The 24,839-nt window shown below is 35.8% G+C and overlaps 2 protein-coding genes across 2 annotated transcripts; one reads left to right on the top strand and one right to left on the bottom strand.

Annotated features, from left to right (window-relative positions):
• Window positions 1-4,692: 4,692 nt before the first annotated feature.
• LOC143576347 (double-stranded RNA-binding protein 2-like) lies at window positions 4,693-8,452 on the top strand. Its single transcript, XM_077060453.1, has 3 exons — window positions 4,693-4,976; window positions 6,321-6,540; window positions 7,578-8,452. Exons 1-3 carry the CDS (start codon window positions 4,731-4,733, stop codon window positions 8,273-8,275), a joined length of 1,164 nt encoding a protein of 387 aa, XP_076916568.1. The 5' UTR covers window positions 4,693-4,730; the 3' UTR covers window positions 8,276-8,452.
• A 1,123-nt stretch (window positions 8,453-9,575) lies between these two features.
• LOC143576346 (mRNA-decapping enzyme subunit 2-like) lies at window positions 9,576-13,629 on the bottom strand. The gene is made up of 7 exons (XM_077060452.1): window positions 13,479-13,629; window positions 12,450-12,601; window positions 12,234-12,361; window positions 10,938-11,186; window positions 10,756-10,859; window positions 10,062-10,129; window positions 9,576-9,988 (listed from the first exon to the last, which is right to left on the bottom strand). Exons 1-7 carry the CDS (start codon window positions 13,565-13,567, stop codon window positions 9,804-9,806), a joined length of 975 nt encoding a protein of 324 aa, XP_076916567.1. The 5' UTR covers window positions 13,568-13,629; the 3' UTR covers window positions 9,576-9,803.
• Between the last annotated feature and the right edge of the window lie 11,210 nt (window positions 13,630-24,839).

The following is a 24,839-nucleotide window of genomic DNA, read 5'->3' as shown; positions in this document are numbered from 1 at the left end:
TACAAGAAAATACAAGAACAATTAACAACTTGTCCATTTATTAATATAACCTAAGTTCTAGTGTCTTCTCCGTTTCATCATCTAATAATTATACCTGTAACATATATATAAAATAAAGTCAACTAAATGAATAGTTGGTGAGTTCACACAAGTTTTGATATACGTACATAAAAATCATACAATTCCATGAACAAGTGTAAATGAGCAAGTAATGTCCTTTCCAATTGGGATTGTGCACCAGCGTACTCAGATAATGAGGCCCCTTTCCACTCATAACAACAAATGTATTGAGCGCAAAGGGAGGCGTATGACCATACTATCTTAAAGTAATCCATGAGCAAGTAATTTGTAGCAAGTAACAAGTAAACACACAAGTCCATGTAGCGAATTGTAGTTTGTAAATAATGAATAAACGAAATTGAATTGTTGATAGGATATATATATGCTACCCCCAAAATAGTTTAAAAAAAGGGTAAAAGGGGGGGGGGTGAGAAACTCACCTTGATTTTGAAGACAAACTTGAAATAAAACCGAAATTACGTAAATGAAATCGAAGCAATTAAACGTCATGAACTAGAATTAAAAGCATAAAAATTAATATTAACTGACGACTTATAAAATGTAGATATTCATACAAACACTATAAGTATTTTCTAAGCGATTCCTAGAATTTTTAGTATCCAAACAATCCCACGGATTATTAAAAGTTTGACCAAAGTTTGACTTTCGTCGACTTTTGACCAAAAGGTCCATGTTGTTGACTGTTGACTAAAAATATTGACCATTGACCCTAAATGTTGACCGACGACTCGTTGGTGGCTTTTGACCAATTATCTAGACTTAAATTAATCATAAGATATTCATAGTCGCAACCTAACAATCGATCATGTAATTTGTAGTTAATCATTTTACATGCAACCCTATGACTAAATCACACTTTTACCAATTTCATTTCTCATAAGTAAGACCAAACATTTAGTCAAATAATTTCAAGTTGACCAATAAAGTCAAATTTCAATATAACACAACAATCTTTGTACAAACTACTACTATTTTTACCAAACAGCATGCTAGATAAATTTGGGCATGTTTTAAGTCACCAAAACCTATTTTTCTAACTAGTCAAAACATGCAAATAATTTACCACATAATTCCCACAGATACTTTCAAGTATTAGGAACAACATAAAATTTTTTTGTAATATTTCAACACTCACAAACATCATGAAAATTCATACACTACAGCAACCTATTTTCAGCTACCTTATCAGTACAACAGAATGTAAATATTTGCTAAAAATTCCATATATGTCCAATTGATGTAAGACCAATTGTATTGGATTCCTAATTCAATTTATAACATTCCAGAAGTGGAATAACACCCATATCTATTTTCAATCTCAAGTTATACAATTTACAATCTAAAACACAAAATCTGTCAACAAGAAGATTCAAACCAAAAGTCACAAAAATCATGATTCTTATATCCTTATGATCTTTAATCATCAAGGAACCATTTTTTATAACAAAATCTCATGTATTTCATCATTTTATTGATTTATAAAATAATATTTATGTACAAAAGGTTTTCATATTTTCTTTTATGACAAGACATACAATTTCTTTTAAAACCATTAACTTGATCATCTTTTTAATTCTTATGATTACATGTGTTTGGATACTCAATCCCACAATCTCAAATCAAAGAAACATAAACAAAATATATATTAACCATGCTTACTTGCTTGCTTGATCAATACTATTCCAGAATCACCCAACTAGATTATGATATTTTGATAGTGTTTTAGAAAAATAAAATGTATGTGTATGTGATGTGATGTGATATTGACGGCCAAAAGGAAGAAAAAGAAAAGTTATAACCTTAATTGTTATTTACTTATCATTAATACAATCATTAAGACATAATTAATTTTATTAAACTTTAGGTTATGTCAGTTTTTATTACATGTGACATGTTACATTCTATTATAAACATTTTCTAGTAACCATATGTTGTATACTAGTCTTTTTGTTACTTGTCATGTAATATATCATAGGTTATGTTATTTTAATTATTCAATTCTCCTACAACATATAGGTATACAACAACTAACCATGTAACGTGTAACACAATTTCACCCACCACATATAATACATGTAACATATCATGTGTGACAAATTTATTATAACATATCATATATAATAACATGTGTGACAAGTTTATTATTCTAATTATCAATAACTAGTTACTCTCACTTAGGTCACCAACGACACCACTGACTCAATGTATGCATACATGGCACTATATGCATGGGAGTTCATTAACTTAGTTAACAGAACTAACTGGGTTTACTGACACAGTCAACAGGATTTAACTGAAAATGCCGGGTGTCACATCGGGGATTAGAAATGTGAATGTATATTTTATTATGGAGTTGGATATTATAATATGTTTTTATACATATATTTATAAATAAAAACCGAAAATTTAAAACGGGTCGGATTTTCGGGTTTGAAAAGTAACGAATATTACAAACATGATCCGTGAGAGTTCAAACCCAATACGTCGGGTTTGAACTAACTGGGTTTACTGACACAGTCAACAGGATTTAACTGAAAATGCCGGGTGTCACATCGGGGATTAGAAATGTGAATGTATATTTTATTATGGAGTTGGATATTATAATATGTTTTTATACATATATTTATAAATAAAAACCGAAAATTTAAAACGGGTCGGATTTTCGGGTTTGAAAAGTAACGAATATTACAAACATGATCCGTGAGAGTTCAAACCCAATACGTCGGATCCGAGAGTTTTGATACAAAACCGTCTCCTTGAAAACAATCTTCTCTGTGATGTTTCATCATGCTTTTGTCTCCTCCATGAGTTTCTGAAAAAAGTTGAATCCACCTCCTTTCACCATTGATTCACCACCACCACCACTTTCCGAAAACCGGAGAAGACGACGAAGTTGATGCATACGACGGAGAAGAAAATGGATTTGATGTATGGAAGACGATTGAGTTGTTGTTTGGAAGACGAGTGAGTTGATGTTTGGAAGATGAGGGAAAAATCGGAGAAGAAGACGGAGAAACCAGGTGGACGACCTTTAGGTCTTCGGAGAACCTCAGTTGAGCCACCAAAGGTGGTGGTCTTGGGTTTTTTGTTTGTGTATGGTTCGTCGGAGGTGGTGGTGGTGAATCAACGGTGGAATATGTGAATTCAATTTTTTTTTCAAAAACTCACGATGGAGAAAAAAGCATGGTGAAACATCACGAAGAAGATCATTTTCAAAGAGACGGTTTTGGTTTCAAAACTCACGGATCCGACGGATTTTGGTTTGAAATCTCACGGGTGGGGTCAGACATCATACACATGACATAATATTAGTGGTTAGCGAAAACTCATGGCACGAACCCAAATGTCACGGCTCTGTGAGTTTTGAGTTTAAACTTTTTGGGATTTGTCAAAATTTTTGAGCTAGATTAAGATCCCTTCAAATAGTTCTTAATTTCTAGTGTTTTTAGATTATTTAAGAATATACGATATTCTTATAAAAGTTACTTTATTTTACAATCTTATATACTTTTGAAGGGTGAATACTGAATATATTATACCAAGAAAAAATCAACCTTAGCAAGAAACAAAGACTCGAAAAATAAACCTAAGTTTAAATTACATCGAATTTATACCAACTAGACCATCGCAACCACTTAGCCATGGCCTATGTTTAATCAATAAGACATGACTTTTGTGTCCTCTAAGATCCTTTGTAGCACATCACTTTATTTTTTAAGACCGTTTAATGTCTCAATCTCCATATACACCACATCCTTTAAAAAAATCGTACTAATCGCCTTCCGTTGAACTTAGCAAAGATACCAACTCCCTCTTTATGCAATGAAAGTAAGACTGCTCGAGTGCTCGCCGCACAAAGAAGTTGATTTTGATAGGCAACCATTTAATTCAATCGAAAAGTAAGTAGAAATGGAAGCAAATTTTTTTTTCAGTCAACAACCGTAAGGATTGTGACGAGCTCTCTTTTTTAATGGATTGCACATTCATTTTCATTTATCTTTACCACCTCAAATTTCATCTGTTTCAACGGTTTTCATGATTCCTAACTGACCCTTTTGTAATCTTCATAATGTTATAAAAAGTATGAGTGTGATATTTTTAATATTATAATCGAACCAGATTAGATACTCAAATCAGAATCGTCAATCATAAAATTTTGAAAATCCTAGTCCCAAAATCACCTATCCTTTTTATTTAATAAAAAAACAAATTTCTTTGTACTCCGTGAGATCCAAACTCAAAACTTTGTCATCTTCTACCAAAGTTTAAATTACAACACACTGTGGATGAACAAATGGTATTGAATAACAAAAGAATTTTGATACCCTTTTCAATAAACTCATAATCAAAAATTTCATAATTAGTATCCGTATTTAACGAATATTTAACTGTGATATCAAACCAAACATTTTCGGTACCAAACGTCAGCTAATTAAAAAAAATCAGAATCAACAAATTCTTAAATGGTGCAGCCACTCATTCTCTCTCATCACGTCGTTGTTTTACTAAACCTTTAGATACATATATATCAATGTATACTATACACACATGCTGCTGAAATCAAAACCCTAGAAAACACCATAATATCATTCATATCTATGATCAGTCATCGAGTAATCTAACCTCGCTTAATTAATCAATCAAAGAAGATGTATAAGAACCAGCTGCAAGAATTAGCTCAGAGGAGCTGCTTCAATCTGCCGTCGTACACGTGCATTCGAGAAGGTCCAGATCACGCGCCGCGGTTCAAGGCGACTGTTAATTTCAACGGCGAGACGTTTGAGAGCCCTAATTACTGCACCACGTTGAGGCAGGCCGAACACTCTGCTGCTGAGGTGGCTCTCGGTGAGCTTGCCTCTCAAGGTCCTTCTAATTCTATGGCTGCTAGAATACTGGTCAGTCTCTATTCATTTCTAGGGTTTGTGTGTTTTAACTTGCGCCTCTTTTGTTTAACTGGTTATATTGAATAATAGGTAGATTAAGTAATTAGTATTATGGAATTATTTATTAATAGGCAATCTATAAAATTTCTTCGCTGGATTTAGATGATTTTATTGCTGAGGGGTGAGCAAGAATCGAACTGTAACTGAAACCGAGCTGTTAACGAAAACTGATCGGTTATGGTAAAGTGAATATGATTAACTGACCATTCATTTTTATTAATAGTAACAAGAAGTTGTAAAGAGTTTAAGTGGCTCTTAATTTAGAAACAAAATCCTTTATGTGGAGAGTTTTAGATTTTTTTAAGGGTTTCTTAAATCTTTGAGTGGTTTTAGATTTGGGTATTTTCAGGTGGATTTTCTGATATCAAAACTACAGTTGATGATGGTTTTTAAAAAAGGCGATTTGCCGGATGAATACAAGTGTAGTAGGATTCTGAGTTGCATTTTGGATCATATATGCTAAGATTGATTTACATGTTTTATAATGGTGTACATTTATTATTTGTTCATGTGTGATGTGTATAGGAGATTTAGTGAATAAATGGATCACTTTTACCATAACGGGTGAACCGATTGTGTACTTGTGATAGCTCAAGCTATGAGAAGCTAGTTTAGTGTTTGCATATTCTGCACATTAGATGTGATTAAACTAATCACACCCCTTTTGTGTATAGTTTTCTTCGAATGTGTACTTGCGTAAAACGTCACACTATGTTATTATTCTTAGCTTTATTTGTCACTTATCTGTTTTAAAAGCGGTCATTAATTATAATGCATTTCAACTTTTGAGGAAATGATTGATGGAAAAGTGTTGGGATGAAAGTTATGATGGTCTTGTAGGATGTTGGTAAAAGGCTAACTGGATTTTCTACTTAGGGATTGGGCAGATGTTATATAGAGATCTAATGGGTGGCAGAAAGTAGGTTATTGGGCATTAGAGACGTGGCGGATTTCGTTTTGCTATGTTCTGGTCGGATCATGTTGTGTGGTTTAATAACATACATGGTTATTTTGAACAATAGGTATCTAAGTAATTGTACTTACTAGCCCATCATGAAATCATTTATTAATAGGCAATCTTCAAAATATCTTCACTGCATTTAGATGATTCTAATATGTACTCACTTAACTATGTTCCAAATACCTCTATTAGATGTGTAAGACTTCTTTGATTGAAGTTCCATAAAAGAGCTAATAATTATATTTTCTTTTATTTTTATAACTTATAAGTTAAAAGGTTTTGATCTGAAGAATGAGACTACTATCAAGGATTATCTTGCATGCTATTTTTGACAGGATGAGACAGGGGTGTACAAGAACCTTTTGCAGGAGGTATCTCAAAGAGTAGGGTCATCTTTACCAACATACACAACTTTTAGATCATACCTTGGCCGCTGGCCTGTTTTTACCTGCACTGTAGAATTAGCTGGCTGTATATTTATGGGTGAACAAGCCAAAACCAAGAAACAAGCTGAAAAGAATGCTGCCATGTCAGCTTGGTCTTCTCTAAAACTTTGTAAGTCATGCCATTTGTTTTCATTCCCGATGCAGGACATACTCTTAAGCAATCCACCTCGAATTTTTGTATTCATTTTAATAGATAGTGAAGGGTTCTGCTAAAAAGGAAATTATAATGCCGCGTTCAAAAATATAGAATGGTGCGTTGGCGCCTTTTTTTTTCAACGGTGCCTCAGTGTGTGCTTCATTACTTTGCGTCTTCTAGTGGCTTCCTATGAAGGGTGGAAGCGAGACAAGTCCGAGTTTGACTAGGCTCGAGCTTGGCTTGTGAATAGTTCTTTCAAGCTCGGGCTCAGATTAGGCTCGGGTTTGACTCATTTATTATTTAATAATTAGTTTGTATACATTTTTTGAAGATTATATATATATTTGAATGATTTTTTATATTTTTGTTTTTTGAAGATTATATATATATTTGAATGATTTTTTATATTACATATTAGTATTAATATTATTATATGATATATATTCAAGATATTTAATTAATTTTTTTATAAATAATAGGCTTGTGAGCCACTGAGCCCTCTCGAGCTTGAAAAGGGAAGCTTTGGCTCAGGCTCGCTTTTTTTAGAGCTCGTGCTTGGCTCGATTCGAGCTTTTAACGAGCCCAAATAATAGGCTTGTGAGCCACTGAGCCCTCTCGAGCTTGACAAGTGAAGCTTTGGCTCAGGTTCGCTTTTTTTAGAGCTCGAGCTTGGCTCGATTAGAGCTTTTAACGAGCCTGCTTGGCTCGTTTACACCCTTACTCCTCACACTTTTTAGCTTTAATTATCTTTTTAGCAAATGCGGCACATTAAGGGCCGCATACATAGTGCATAAAATAATCAAAAGTAATGGGAGAGAAACAAAGGCGGTTAAATAACCGTCTTGTGTATCACATTTAAAGCAATAGATAGGTACAAATGCATTATCGGGTTCAAATCTCAACATATTATGGTTCATGAAATGAACGCTCTGCTTTATACATGTACATTCTATCTGTTTATATAAACAATGAATACATATGAATAACATTTGTATCCTCTGTTTGTTCAGTAACACAGCAATCAGAAGGTTTATCATTGCAAAAGGGGAACACTGAGGAACAAGAACATGTTATTGTGGCACGTGCTTTACAGAAATTCAGATCAAGGGCAAGAATGTCTAATATACCCTTTCCAATCCGTTTTCACGCCCCAAAACCAAAAGCACCTAATGGCCAACCATCGCCATCTACATCCAAAATTCTTCCTCTAATATGCCCCAATATGGATCCTAGTAAGCATCACCAATCTAATACACCTCAAACATGCACAAACACAACTCAACAGTTATTTGCAGCCACCACCACCGCAAGTGAGCCACCGTCTCAAACAGCCGCCCTACCCCGCCAACACAGGTTTCCTGCTGTTGAAGCCGCCCCATACATCCCTGTTTGCCAATTCAGGGCTCCACCAGTGACCATACGCAACTCAATTCCTGTTTTCTCTGCACCACCACCTAATCACTTTTCTCCACAGTTTGTGAGGCCATCTGTTGTAGCTCCTCCGGTTACTATTAGACATGCGGTTCCAGTTTTTGCAGCTCCTATCAAGTCTGTTGCAGCAACTGAAGTGAAAAACAATACAGGCACCAGTGAGGACTCCAAATCTCCACTCGCCATGTCAGCATTACCAGCAGAAGATGAAGAGGGCAGTGCTGCAGTTGTATGTAAAGATGCCACCAAATTGGATTTTGAAGGGCTGCAAATTTGATTACAAAAAAGGTGGTGTTTTAGGATTTTGTAGGCTTCTCTTTGTGTTGTGCAACTTAAAAAGTAGGTGTTTTTTATGTTGGAAATAGAGATGGAGCTGCACTTAGTTTAAAAGGATTGTTTTATAAACCATTTTCTGAGCAAAAGGGAAGTTAATCTTAATTTCTATGATCACCAACTCAGTCATGTGTCCTGTTTGAAATCGTGTCACTTCTATAATGCCACTTGTGCTTCTATTGTAGTGAAGGTTGCGATCTAAATACATGTCACGGCTGTACAAGGATTTAAAAACTTGTCTGCAATTTCATAGTCCTCATCAATGATTAAAACACCTGCACTTAGGAGAAACTAAAAGCTATACATCGAAAGTTATAAGAAAATGGCTTTCAAAGCTAGAACTCGGTATGGATGGATGAATCGGATGACAAGAAGCCGATGCAATCTTCATAGAAAGCGTTTATATATATGGTATAAAGAATCGAACCAAAAGATCCCACTCGATGGACAAGGGGACCATGGATTCTTTAGTATCATAGAAAATTTAACAAATTGGACATCAGACAATAGGACATGCCACAAACGAAAACCTGGGCCAACTATGCAATCAACGTCATATGTACAATTAAGTTAATATCACCTAAAAACAAATGCACAATGCACTTTTAAAACCGATTACCAAAATAAGTTTTACGAAATTGAAAGAGTTGGAAAAAAAGACAGTTTTTTAACACTAGTCATAAAATCATAAGTTGAAAAAGGAAAGCAAGTTTTGTGGTAGCAGTCCAACAATAAAGATGTCAAATGAACCCATACTCAACCCACATTCAAGACTAGTCTTTAAGAATGAGATAGACTTTAATTATTTTTTAAGGCTTTGTGACGAATATGATTTTAAGTGACATCCACATCGAAACCGAATATATAAATATATTACATAATTATAAAAATGTAATTAATAATGTCAACTGGTAGAAACATGTAATTATTAAAATTATAGAACTGTGAAGAATGTAATTGAATTCTTTATACTGCTTTTAGAGGTGAGTTTATCAGATTTTGAACAATGAGCATCATGTATACTTGTTAACCACATAAGACTATAAAAAATACATACTCATGCATTTGAAGGGTTGGGTAACGAGTAACGGATGCCCAATGGGTGTAAGACCAGGTATGAGACAGTTTTTTAATCACGTGCGAAACTAGCATTACCAAAACACAATTACCATTTATATCCGAGACGCTCATCCTGGAGTGAAATGAGTTTATTAAGGAATATATATGCGTGTTTAAAACAAAACTATCATAAGCTACTTTCATATATACGCATGTTCATGTATTAAACAAATACAGAATGGGAAACGAAACAAACTAAAGTAGGTCATGTCCCAACTTGAATGTAAATTCAGATTACCAAAACACAAGTTTTCAAGTACATCCATTCCAAAGACAAAAGTCTGCCAACACTACTGCAAAAGACTAATACTTACCCCTCCTATACATGCATCATTGTGTTATGTGCAATCAATTCATGAGAAAGCCGTCTCAATAGCTTGCAATACCGGACCACTATCCAACTGAAAGTTCCTGAAGCTTCGCCCTGGCCCTTTATCATTTGAAACTGAAACAGAAGCCAAGTTACTGTTTGATGCAGTTTCAGCTATCACCAAGTTGCTCCCAGAAGAACTGCCTTTTGCCTTCCACAAACTCATGGCTGCCCTCCAAAAATAAATCAATATTAAAATCAGAGTACAAGCTCATCATTGGTTGCAAGTAAGATTACAAACCTCTAGCAGGTGAATCTGGTCTTGGTGCAACCGGGGGTTGATGAGATGAAATCCAAGCTCTCAAAGATCTGATGAAACCCATTTCTAAACATTAGTAGCTAAAAATAAACAAACTCATCTCATACACATTACATTCACCAACTTATAAACAGTACCCACTCAAATATTTTGATTTTATGTATGTCGTCGCCGCGTACCTATACCGTACCGGTACGGCGGTACCATGATGAGCTGAACCATTAGCGACCAAACATCATTGGTACCGGTACTGATATTTGTTCTATTGGTTCTTGATTGGTGTAAAACAACATTTTATTTTTTGGGTTACTTTTGTGTAATAAAAGCATTTTGTAAAATAAAAAAAATTAGTATCGTAAACTATACCAAGTACCAGTGCAGTAACGAACAGAGTTGTGTTTAGAATAATGTAACTTTTGTGCTGTAAACCATACCAATTGTTGATACCAAAACCATAACAAAACAAAACGATACCAATCGAACAACGTGGCTGCTGGCACCCATATTATCGGAACCGCTGTTGGTATTTGTTTTTATGTTTTTTGATCGATGTAACATATTCTTTTTCTTTTCATATATAATGTTTTATATAATTTCGAGAATACCGTCACGACGCGCTGACTTTAATATACATGCAGGCAATATTCACTCATTTAGCACATTATGTAAGACTTACTTCAAAAATGGAGACACCATGTAAAGCTTAAGACCGGCTACACTGCGTGAAATCACATCCGGATTCGCCGGTTGAAGTTCATCAACACGTTGCCATGCAATTTCCTACAATCAAGAGTTCAAGACAAACAATTAAAAAAATCCATTTTGGTTTTTGGTCAACAATGTGATCCAACAACTTACACTGATCTCCTTTTTGGTTTGTGGGGCAAAAGCGGTATCATCTTTAACACCTCCAACAATGTAGAGTCTAACCCTCTGTGGCCCAAATGTCATTTCAATATACTCCTCTTTGTTAATAAGCTTTGAAACATTAAATCCTGTTTCTTCTAGAACCTCTCTGATTGCACACGCATCGTCTTCTTCATCTTTGTTCTTTTTCCCTCTAGGAAAACTCCAACTTGTTCCCTTCCATCCTTTCACCAATACACACTGCATACAAACATCATATATAAACTCTCTGAAAATGTTATTAAAGTTTTAATTAGGGGTGGCAATTTTGACCCAAACCCTTCCAAATGAGTCAATTTGAGTTGTTTTAAAAGTTAAATGAGTTGGTTTGGGTAAAAGGTTTTAACTAAATGGGTCAAAATGAGTCATTTGAAATTCCATCCTTTTATTTTCGGGTCAAAATGGGTCGACAAGTTCAAAGAAATGGGTCGATGTGGGTTAGTGTCCTAAGGAAATGTGACAGGTTTCGGATCGGCATGGGTTTTCGTACAAGACAGGTTTCGGCACGAAACGGGTTTCAGATTGGAACGGGTTCGGTTCAGGTTTCAAGCCAACACGAGTTTTCACCCGTGACGTGTTGGGTTTTGGTTTCTTTTGTTTCTTTCTGGTCGATTCCGGACTCGTTTTTGTTCGTTTTTTCAGTTTTGTTTTTGTTCGGTTTGAATTCTTTTAGTTTCGCTTTGATTGATTTTTTCAATTTCGATTGATGTAGTCCGGTTTTGGCTTTTTGTTTCTTTGTTTCATTTTCGTCGATTCTTTAGGTTTCGGTTCGATTCTAGATTTTTTATTTTTATTTTTTTTATTTTTTTTTAATGGAACGAGGACAACATAGGAAACATTTTAGTGTTTTTACATTTTTTGTTTATGATTTATATTTTGAGTTATAATTTTTTTATTATTATTTTTTAATATTTTTTTAAGGATTTTTGATCTTAATAGAAAACCCCTCAAAAAAATTCAAAAAAAAAATAATAAAAAAAATCATAACTTAAAATATAAATAAAAAACGAAAAATCTAAAAAAACTAAAATGTTTCGCCGTTATTCTTGTTCAAAAAAAAAAAAAACTCAAAACCCGTTTCGACCCTAACCTATTTCGACCAAAACCAAAACAACCCTTTTTTTAATTGACCCGTTTTGACCCAAACTCATTCTGATCCATGACTCATTTCAACCCATGACTCGTTCGACCCAACCCAACCCATTTGCCACCTTTAGTTTTAATTAACTCATAAGAGATTAAACTTACCCTTTCATATGTTTGATCCAAAATAATTGCACCTGTGACAGGAACTCGAACCTTGTATGATGTGAAATCTTTGAATATGTCGTCTATATGTGGGACATATGGCTTTAAAACATCACAACTGTTGAACACTGTCACATGTTAAGTAAAATTTTAATATGTATTTAACATTTAGAAATAATACTCAGTAATGAAACAGTTAACAGAAAGAAAAGGTACTTAAGGAGGTGAATTCTTTGAGAGTGAATGACTTCAAAGATGGATTGTTTTCTACAGAATTGTCTTCATAGAACCAATGTGCATACTCCACTAGAAACAAAATCCTTTCAAATGATTGTTGGTCCTCCTTTGGCACATTCAGTACAAATCGACTGCAATTTGGTGAGAAACAAATTATCAGATTTCACTTTCAGCAACCGGAAACTTATGAATTGAAGAAAAACACTATAACTTTACAAGACAGTAACTTAAACAGCAAGCATACCATCAAAGAAAAACACTATCAGCCTATAAAATGGACAAGACAAGTAAAACTAACTGAGATCAAACACACAAATGGTTCAAAAGAAGCTTAAATAATAGCCCGATAGCCAGTCCCATGGTGGATAATGGTGTAGATTTTTTATGAGGTTTTAGAAGGCGTGTGAGTTAGCCGTCTTAAAAACAAATTCCAATCATCCCTCTTGAAACACAAACTGTTCCTATACATAGACGCCGAATAGAAGGGCATTATCATCATCCCAAAAAAATGCATTACTCATATTCATCACACTTACAGAGACCTATGTTGTCCAAAGCACTTCGGGTGCGCACCTAGGCCCTTGGCGAGATGAGGCACAGGGAAAGCGCCTTGCTGTCATCCAGGAGATCTGGCAACCTTAGGGTGAGATTCCAGACCTATTTTGGTCAAATTCCTATGAGATTCCAGCTAAATGCTGAAAATTGTAGCAAAATTCTAAACAAACTGGTCGAAAACATCGAAAAATGGCATTGAACCATCCGAAACATGTCCAAACCCCCCCTAAAAATCGTATGTTTATGCTATGCATCTTGGGCCCTCGTCCCTTGCAACTATGACAGAGATCATAGATTTGATACCAATTCTAACACCTGACTCCAAAGCGCTGATTCTATACAACCATCTTCTCCCAAATACAATAATAATAATAATCTGAACATGAAACCCTCCTAATACTAACAGCAACAGTTGAAAATCAGTAAATACAAATTGAAGTATTAGAGTTATACCTGCAGAGATCGTCGAGAAGTTCTTTAGGAGGGATGCCGTCTTTCAACGAAGCACTTGAAGATCTAGGAAGCCCACCTGACGACGACATCTCTTCTCTTCTCTTCTTTGTATATTATTATTAACTAACAGCTACTATACAATACAACTCACTGTAAATAATATTTCGGATCCAAGAGCCCTAGAAAAGAAAATTATAAACGATGAGAATTTGGGGGCTGCTGCAGATTTATTTATTTATTTAAGTGAAAGTAAAAAAAACAAACCCTAATTATTTAACTGACGATGAAGATCAAGAGGAGCTCGTGCAAGCTCCTCTTCTCTTTCCAATTGGGGGTCGCTTTATTTTACTACTTTATTCAATTCTATTTAATTATGATTTTCTTGTGTCCAATACTCGATCATCATGTTCTTGTATAAATGGGTTTCGTCAACCACATCATTAAATTAAATTATATTAATAATAACACTAAATTACCTGGGTTCTAATTTATTTTTGCACTACAACTTACGGGTAGTTTCTAATTCTCAATCTTATGGTTAACTAGTATTTTTTTCACGTGTTATGACGGGTGTATTAGAGGATGACCGTAGTTGAGTTTAAACGAGTTAAATATTCATATTCCACAAATTCTCTGTGTTCGATACCCACTTACTGCTATCTATTTAGTTGTATTTGGTTTATTTTTTACTTAGACTTCGACCTCACGTCACGTTACCTATTGTGTGGACCTGGACTTTTAGACGCGAATATACATACATATCATAATAATTATCACTTTGACACAACAGAAAAAAAAAGTTCATCTGAATATTAAAAGAACTTAGTCGGTATCAGGTCGGCTCGTTACGATATCGATGCGGTACTTGCACTTGATACATAGCTTACGATACAAAAAAATGTATTTTATTGCAAATACAACTTCGCCTTCAATGAATTTTATGTACTTTATTGTGACTACACCTCCGTTTTAACGGCGTAACATAGATAAAAAAATGAACATGTTATGACATACTATAAAATTAACAAATTTTGTTTGTTAACCGTGTAAAATAATCAATAACTTAAATATATAAATAATAACATAAACAAATGTTAGAGCACAAATTAAAACCATGAAAAGATTGGAGACTAAATTGCAAAGTAAAAAGTTTAGCACACGAAAATATTAGGGATCAGATGAATATAATTCAAACCTTTGAGAGGCTAATTTGAAACAATTTAAAAGTCTTAAGGGACTAAAATTGCAAGGTTTGTACTTGACTATAGCAAATGATTTTGTTTTTATACACATAATACTGCTTTGAGACTCGTGCATTACATGCGTAATTTGATGAAAAATTTAAAATTTTTAACCATTAAATGAAATACAGTCAACAAAATAATCATATATTGTTAATACAATTATAATTTATAGACAAAATGGCAAAACTCGTCCTTTATGTTTTTACGTTTTTTCAGTGGTCGTCATTTAGCAAACTTAATGATAGAAAACATCATTTATGTTCAAAAAATCTTGTACGGTTCGTCCTTTTCACTAATGAGGGTTAGTTTTTTTCGTTAAATCCAGTCATGTGCACCTCATGTGAGGGCAATTTAGTCTTTTTACCCATTCAGGGGTTATTTGTGTATCTGACTTAAATTTTAGTTTTTAAATAAATAAAAGTTTTTCTCTTTTTAACCCATCTTCTTCCTCAAATATTCATAACCCACCATCAACACCACAACCAAACACCAACCAGTGCACCACCCATCATCATCATCATCTCAGAAACCCTAGGATCTACCACAATCAAACTACTACTGTTTTTGGTCGTAATTCTAAATCTGTTAATCAGCTCAAACCAGTTGGAAAATCGCCACAAGTTGCCAGAAAACCAAAACCCATTATCAATTCTTCATGTTCAACCACCGTACGCAACTTCTTCATCAACCACGTCTGTCTTTTCTCCTCAAACGACTCATCGGCGTTTAGAAAATCACTGTTTCTTGATTTTCTGGCAGCGGAGTCGAAAATTAATTATACGACGTCGTTTACGAAACCCGGGTGCAAATCGAAGCAAATCGGGTTTGGGTTATTTGTGTCTTTGCTCCAGCGGTTGATCCTCAGCCTCCACTTTCCCGCCTCCTCAAATGGCGGACAAGAGAAAACGCCGGTGAGCCGATCTGTGTAAGGCCCCGTTACCGGTGCCTCACAATTGAACGTTGGATTTACTCATAAACACAGTTCTAAGATCAAAGTTAATTAAAAACTTTCGCGGAATAATAAAATAGTCAACCATTCGTTACAATCATCCATAATTTGTCTTTTTAAAACACAACGTAAAATATAGTGATAAAACATCATAACCAAAATCCTCAGATGCCAGCTTCATCCACTTTGCCATGTGTCCTCCTCAAGCTAACTGCCTCATTCTACTCATCTGCGTGCATACTAAAAGTCAGCTACGCTGAATGAGTTTTAGTTAATCACATAACATACAATACCTTCTTACATTACATACTTAACCTTCTTAACTTTCTTTCATACATACATAAGTGAATATACTTTCATTCTTACTTTCATACTTTCTTTCTTTCATACTTCATACTTTATAATTCTTTACATACATAATCATACGTTTTAAAGAGCCTTTCACCCTATAACCTCATAGATATTATTAGGGTCTGTCACCCTTAAAGAGCCTTTCGTCTTATAACCTCACAGATATTATTAGGGTCTGCCACCCTTAAAGAGCATTTTGATGTATAATTATTTATACATCTTTATTGCATCATTTTATACCCGATTCATTTTATTTTCGTGATAATATTATTGAGAATCTGTTCTAATAAGTCTTTAGTTGTTTTTATAGGAAAAATGAGTTTAGAAAACCAAACATGATGAAAAACAAAGAAAAGAATCAAGAAAAATGAAAGCTGTCAGCTAAGCATGGGCCAAGCCTCAGCCAGGCATGCCCCATGTCCATCTGAAGACACATCAGCTAAGCATGGGGTTGTGCCTCAGGCAGACATGCCCCACGCCTCCTCAGAATATGACAAAATAAAGTACACAGTACATTGTCCCCCTCTTTGAAGACACACAGGGTCATGCCTCAGCCAGACATGCCCCATGCCAATCAAGTCTGCCAAGAAAGTACAAAACAGTTGCATGCGCATTAAATGACGAGGGACCAGCACAGCCCATGCCTAGACCAGACATGCCCCATGCCTAGCTATATGCCAAAGAGTACAACCAGGGAGCACGTGGTGTACTACATGGGGACCAACATGGGTCATGCCCTACTAAGCATGGGTCATGCCTTGTGCACGAGTGAGCCTATATAAAGACCATGCATGTTGCTCATTGGGTGTGCACAATTTTGGAGAAAAACACACCCATTTTCACTCTCATAATCCATAGAAGTAACAAAAGAGAAGCTCTTGAACCTTCATACAACATCAAGAAGAAGTCATGGCATCATCATAATTATCTAGCTTGGTTATATTATCTTAATATTAAACATGAATGCTATATTCTTCTATTTTGGTGTATCTTTTATAATTATCATGAGCTAAAACTCTTTATATCACCTTAACCCATGATTAAACTTGACAACTTTTGATGGTTGGAATTAATATATGATAATTTTATGTTAAAATAATGACTAATTCTTGGTTATCCTTTGATGAAATATTGTGTTTAAACAATTGAAAGTAATATACAAGAATTATAAATGATACATCTTGTTATGTTGAAAGACTCTTGATTTTATCATTTATTTATAAATGTTGTTCATGCAACTTTATAACTTTTAATCTAGAAATAGTTAAAAATAAATCTTGTATGGTACATGAAAATTGGTTAAACACATATCCTCATGTTTAGAATTGAAAAGATTGAACATTTGTTATGAATTGATATTCTTGTTAAGTAATATTATAAATAATTTGTTAACGCAACTATTTTAATATTACACTTGGGTTGAAAATTCATAAATCAAGGGAATACTTGAACTTAGTCTAATTTAATCAACCATAGGTGGATTATGTGTTGTTCATGTAATCTTTCCGACCGGTTGTTAGATTTGAGTTTCGTAATTGAATGATAATCTATATCTTTAAATTTCAACATAAAGATTCACTTACATTATAGTATGATTTGAGGTGATTAGTTTGTATAATTCATACTAAGTTTTCCAAAAAATCATTTGGATGGTTATCTATAACTAGAAACTATTCTTTTTAAAACAAAATAGTGAATTTATCATATATTTAAGTTTACCATCATTAGGAGTCAAGTGGATTCTAAGTTAAGGTGATAGCTTCTTAATTATTGTTTATCTCTATTATCATGTTACTTACTTTAATTTATTGTTACAAGTTTTTTTCTAAAAATTAATCTTAAAAACAAATCAATTAAGCTCATTTCTCACCGTTATTATATTTACAAAGTTTTGATATTAAAATTTAAGTGTCCATGGATTGATACCCGGTTCTCGCCGTTACTATATTACCACACGACGGGTACACTAGGCTTTGTGTGGGTGGTTAAGTCTAGGTGAAAACCATTTTTAAAACCCGAAAAAGTGTGAAAAATCTTTAATGAAAATATATATATCTCACACCACATCAAGTTTTTGGCGCCGTTGCCGGGGACACGGTAAAATTTTAATACTAATCTAAGTTTTTATTTTAACCGTTGTTTATAATTGTTAAAAAAATTGTTCATTTTAGTTTATTTAGTTTTAGTCTAATTATAAAAAAAATAAATAAATAAAAATCTTAGTTTACTTAAAAAAAAAGTTTATTTATTTCCGCGTTACTTATAGTTCACTTTTACTTGTTTAGTTTCTTTATTTATTTTCTTAAGTAATGAATGTCCACCACGCCCGCACCTGAGCTTGTTTCACCACTTTCGGAACCCGAACGTCGCCTTCACCAAAGGTTACGCAACCGTTCACGTGTAGTAGCTGAGACAATCGAAAACGAGGCGTTTGCGGACGTAACAACCAAAGAAACTGTAACGGAACAAAACATGGCGGAACGAAATGGGCCAGAAAACGAACCTAACATGAACCAATACGGCAAGCCGAGCCTCGAAGGTTATGGAAGTGGCGTGGCACCACCGGAAATCATTGTAAACTTCAAAATCAAATCCAGCATCATTCATATGGTGGAAAATTCTGTTCAATTCCATGGGATTCTCGATGAAGATCCCTTATCTCATATCGCTCGATACTTACGAATATGCGGTACTTTCAAAATCCAAAACTGTTCTGAGGACCAAATCAGGCTCAAGCTTTTTTCATTCTCCCTCCGAGGCCATGCCTTGGAGTGGCTAGAGTCACTGCCATCTGGCACCATTACCAATTGGGACCAGATGGTAGAGCATTTCCTCATGAAATACTTTCCACCAGACAAAACCGCAAAGTACCAAGCCAGCATCACCGGATTCAGAACCGACGAAGACGAGTCACTGCATGCAGCTTGGGAGAGATACAAGGGCTTGCTAAGAAGATGTCCACACCATGGGTTGAACAAATGGCTTCAAGTTCAAACATTCTTCGATGCACAATCTAGCCAAAACAAGCAGGCAATTGATCAAATCGCCGGTGGAGATCTCGGAACCAAATCTCCCAACGAAGCATTTGAAGTTCTAGAGAAAGCAGCCAAGAAAAGTTTCGCTTACAACCCACCAAGGTCCACACCATCACACAAGGGTATGCACCAAGTTGACTCCAACACTCTTGTCACTGCACAATTCGAAGCACTCTCGAAGAAACTTGAGCAACTACAAACAAAGTTGGTAAAAGCCAAAACCAAGTGTGACACTTGTGGGGGCGAACACAAAACGAATTATTGCCGGCAGAGCATGATGGTTGAAGAAATCGATTTCGTAAGCCGACAAAACAACTCCTACGAGAATACATACAACCCTTGTTGGAGGAATCATCCTAATTTCAGCTGGAGGGATGGAACAAACAACCAAGCACCACCTGGGTTTGAAAAACATCCTTTCAACCAAAACCAAACCTCCCAACCCAAGCCTCAATATCATAACCAAGAGCCAGGTCCCAGTCAACAAACAACCAACGAAACCACAACAAATAGTCTTCTAACACAATTGTTGGCCAACACTGAAACTGCAAACAAGCTAGCTGAGCAAAGGAACCGACTAACCGAAGAGAGATTCCAAAAGAATGAGATAGAGCTAAGGAATCAGAAGGCACATTTGCAAAACATTGAAAACCAGTTGGGGCAGATTGCTCAACAACTATCTGAGAGACAACCAGGTGGCCTTCCAAGCAACACATTAAACAACCCGAACGCAGTTGTAAATGCAGTCACCTTGAGGAGTGGCAGAACTACTATGGTTACGAACCAACCTCAGAACCAGTGGCCACGAAAAAGGAGACTGAGATTCCTGAAGAGGTGCAAGAGAGGCTAGTCCCAGAAAGTATCGCACGACCAAAGGAACCACTCAGAACCTATGTTCCTCCAATTCCTTATCCAGCACGTTTGAAGAAAGAAAGGTTAGAGGCTCAATTGGAAAATTCCTCGAGCTTTTTAAGCAACTCCACATCAACATCCCATTGTTGAAGCACTTTCACAAATGCCAAAATATGCCAAATTTTTGAAAGATGTTTTCACCAACAAAAGGAAGTTGGAGGAGCTATCCCATGTCACATTGAACGAAGAATGTTCAGCCATTCTGCAAAAAACACTTCCAGAAAAAATGACTGATCCAGGGAGTTTTACTATTCCTTGCCTTATAGGAAGTTTGTCTGTTAGCAACGCCCTGGCTAATCTAGGAGCTAGTATCAATTTGATGCCTTATGCGGTTTTTGAAAAATTAGGGATAGGTGAACCAAAACCCACCCGCATGAGTATCCAGTTAGCTGATCGTTCCATAAAATACCCTCGGGCATTGTTGAGAACATGTTAGTCAAAATTGACAAGTTCGTGTTCCCAGTATATTTTGTGATCCTTGACATGGATGAGGACAAGAATGTACCCCTCATCTTAGGGAGACCCTTCCTAGCCACGGCTAGAGCACCATCATTGATGTTTGCACATGCAAACTAACTCTTAGAGTAAATGATGAGCAGGTTACATTCGACATAGGTAGATCCATGCAGCACCCACAACACCACGATGATTCACTTTATTGCATTGATGTTATTGATTCTGTTGTGAGTTGCCATGTGAGGGATTCTGCCATCTCGAATGCTCTTGATACACAAATTCTCGAGAAACCTATCTCTGAGCCCATTCGAGAGGATCACATCGTCGAAGAAGTCATCGAACTGGAGAACTAAGAAACCTCTTCACCACAAGAAATTTTTGAAGTTGTTGATCTCAAACTTGATACCAAATATAAACCATCCACTGAGGAACCACCAGCCTTGGAGTTAAAAGAACTACCAGCACACTTGGAGTACGCTTTCTTGGAAAGTGAGTATCAACTCCTTGTAATCATCTCGGCCAGCTTGTCAATTGACGAGAAGAACAAGTTGCTCGAGGTTCTCAAACTTCATAAGAAAACCATCGCATGGAAGATCATGGACATAAAGGGCATCAACCCTTCTTTCTGTACCCACAAAATCCTCATGGAGGAAGACAACAAACCTGTAGTTCAACATCAAAGGCGTCTGAATCCCAACATGCAAGATGTCGTGAAAAAAGAAGTAATCAAACTCCTTGATGCAGGGTTAATCTACCCTATCTCTGATTCACCTTGGGTAAGCCTAGTCCAAGTTGTACCCAAGAAGGGAGGAATGACTATGGTAATGAACGAGAAAGATGAGCTTATACCAATGAGAACCGTCACAGGCTGGAGGGTATGCATTGACTACCGCAAGCTTAATGACTCCACAAGGAAAGATTATTTTCCACTTCCTTTCATTGATCAAATGCTTGAACGATTGTCTGGAAAAATATTTTATTGCTTCCTTGACGGTTTTTCTGGTTATTTTCAAATTCCCATTGCTCCTGAAGATCAAGAAAAGACTACATTCACATGCCCTTTGGGCTATGCAATGCACCTGCTACCTTTCAGCGTTGCATGGTAGCCATTTTCCATGAGATGATCGAGCACTCAATGGAAGTCTTCATGGACGATTATTTTGTTTTTGGAGATTCTTTCGATCATTGTCTTAAGAATTTGGAGAAAATGTTGACAAGATGTGAAGAAGTAAATCTTGTTCTTAATTGGGAAAAATGTCATTTCATGGTTCGTGAATGCATTGTTCTCGGTCACAAGATTTCCCAAGCTGGACTTGAAGTTGACAAAGCAAAAATCGAAACAATTTCCAAACTCCCATCTCCAACGTCTGTCAAAGCAATCAGGATTTTTCTTGGTCATGCAGGTTTTTACCGCCGCTTCATAAAAGATTTTTCAAAAATCGCTCGACCAATGACCCAACTCCTTGAAAAAGATGCACCATTTATTTTTTTTTGAAGTGTGTTTGAAGGCATTCACTCTTTGAAAGACAAACTTGTCAATGCTCCAATTATGGTTGCTCCAGATTGGACATTACCATTCGAAATCATGTGTGATGCAAGCGATTTTGCTGTAGGAGCGGTTCTAGGCCAAAGGAAAGATAAGCATTTTCACCCAATATACTACGCCAGCAAGACTCTCAACGATGCACAAGAAAATTACACAACCACAGAAAAAGAGTTGTTGGCGGTTGTGTCTGCATTCGACAAATTCGGATCTTATCTTGTTCTTTCGAAAACCATCGTTTACACCGACCATGCAGCCATTCGCTATCTTTTCAACAAGCAAGATGCAAAGCCTCGACTAATCCGTTGGATATTGCTTCTTCAAGAATTTGATATCGAAATTCAAGACAAAAGGGGCGCAAAAAATGTCGTTGCCGATCATCTTTCGAGTTTGGAGTGCTCAGCTTCACACGAACCATCGGGGTCCTACATAAATGACAATTTCCCCCATCAGGTTCTTATGCACATTCAAACGATTTTGAAAGAAGATGAAGATGAGTGCCCTTGGTTTGCCGATTATGCAAACTATTTAGCATGTGGTATCATGCGAAAAGGTTTAACCCACCAACAAAGTAAAAAATTCTTTTCTGATCTCAAGTATTATTTTTGGGAAGATCCATACTTGTTCAAAGTTGGGGCAGATCAGATTATACGCAGGTGTATTTTCGGAAACGAAGCCATGAAAGTTCTTAAACATTGCCATGAAGGACCCACTGGAGGACATCATAGTGTAACCCTCACAGTGAAAAAGGTCTTTGATTCAGGAATCTTTTGGTCCATAGTGTTCAAAGATGCCCATTCCTTGATCCAAGCTTGCGATGCTTGTCAAAGAACTGGGAATATTTCATCTAGAAACGAAATGCCTCAAAAGAGCATTCAAGTTTGTGAAATCTTTGATGTTTGGGGAATTGACTTCATGGGACCATTTCCAAGTTCCTTTGGAAATCGATACATCCTAGTAGCAGTTGACTACGTTTCTAAGTGGGTTGAGGCATAAGTCATCCCCACTAATGATGCTAGGATTGTTGTCAAATTCCTTAAGAAGTTGTTTTCACGATTCGGTACCCCAAAAGCTTTAATCAGTGATCGAGGGACCCACTTTGCAATGCCCAAATGGAAAAAGCCTTGTCCCGATATGGAGTGCACCATCGATTCTCAACACCATATCATCCACAAACTAGTGGACAAGTTGAAGTCACAAACAGAGGCATCAAAAGAATTCTCGAGAAAACAATTGGTTTGAACCGCAAGAATTGGGCCGAAAAGCTTGACGATGCCCTTTGGGCTCTTCGCACTGCTTACAAAACACCCATAGGCACAACACCATTTAAACTTGTGTATGGGAAAGCGTGCCATCTACCCGTGGAGCATGAACATAAAGCTTATTGGACTTTAAAAGCTGTGAATCTCGACTTTGCAAGTGCAAGTGAAAACAGATTTGTTCAAATCCATGAACTCGAAGATAGAAACCAGGCATATGAAAATTCATCACTTTACAAGGAAAGGACAAAAAGTCTACATGATGCTCGCATGAAGGACCACAAGAAATTCCAAGTAGGAAATCACATATTGTTATACAACTCCCGCCTTCGTCTATTTCTAGGAAAACTTAAATCTCGTTGGTCTGGCCCATACTTGGTAAAGAAGGTTTTTGATTACGGGACCGTGGAAATCGAAAATGGAGATGGTCAGTCATTTAAAGTCAATGGTCATCGTTTAAAACTCTACGTCGAAGGGCAAATTGGAACCGTCTCGGAGGTAATGCTCTTCCATTCCAAGAACCCTTGAAAGAAAGTCTCGGGTCTAGCCAGGTCCCTTAACAAAAAAAAACATGGCACTTGCACATAGTTTCTGCTTAAAAAAAAAACTTTTTCAAGAAATGTCTAGACAATTTTCAACATATTTGGGAACTGGTTGTTCCGTGCCCAGTCTAGACATTATATTATCTTATTTTTATATATTTTTTTTAAGTTGTTTGTTTGGATGGTTGTTGCTTCTTTCGTTGAAACATCTACCTGGAAGAGAAGTGTGGATTTCGGACGCAACCATTGGCCGTCGGCATATAGGAGAGTTACTTTTCATCCATTCCCTACATTTTGTATTGCATTTTTATTTATATTTTCACATTGAGGGCAATGTGAGATTCAAGTGTGGGGAGGGGTTTACTTAAACTTTGTTTTGTCCAATAAAATATTTTTTGAAAATCTCTCCAAATTTTAATTTTTGTGTCAAATTTTAAAAAAAGAGAATAATAATAATAATAATAATCATAAAATAAATAAATAAAAGACCGTTAAGCCTTTTAATGAATATTTGACAAAACCAAGGGTTAAGGTTGTATTTCGAAAAGTGTTCGTTCAAACCAACCACCGAATCAACTTTAACTTAATGTGAAAACCAAAAATATGGTTTGTATTTCTTGAGAAAAACTTTATGCAAAATGTGGCGTTTAAACCCAGTCCCTCCGTTCCCGTGAGCAAAGCTTCAAGCCTTATTACAATATTTCATCGCTTACGTTTTCGTGGATTGAGTGAGTCATTTGTTTCGTGTGATTTAGAACTTGTCTTGGGAATGCTTTTCGAGATCACAACGAAATGTTGCATAAAAATGGAGGTAATATATAGCCAACCTAACCCTTCTCTCAAAACCCCATATAACCACATACTCCACTTCACTTCAAAATTTCCCTTTTCATCCAATAGACAATCATTTACCCATAACAACCCTTTCAAACTTAGTCAAATCTCAAGAATGACCAATGCTAGTCAAGACTTAATCTTCATATTTTGGTCAACATTTTAACTTTATAACTTAAAAAAAAAAGGTTTCAAATAAATCACCACAAAATTGGTGATTAAAGGAGCAAGAAATT

This window comes from Bidens hawaiensis, unplaced genomic scaffold (assembly GCF_021521415.1).
Source record: "Bidens hawaiensis isolate Kalapana, Puna unplaced genomic scaffold, B.hawaiensis_p1.1 tig00028074_1, whole genome shotgun sequence".
Taxonomy (NCBI): domain Eukaryota; kingdom Viridiplantae; phylum Streptophyta; class Magnoliopsida; order Asterales; family Asteraceae; genus Bidens; species Bidens hawaiensis.
This window is presented reverse-complemented; position numbering and strand designations above follow the sequence as displayed.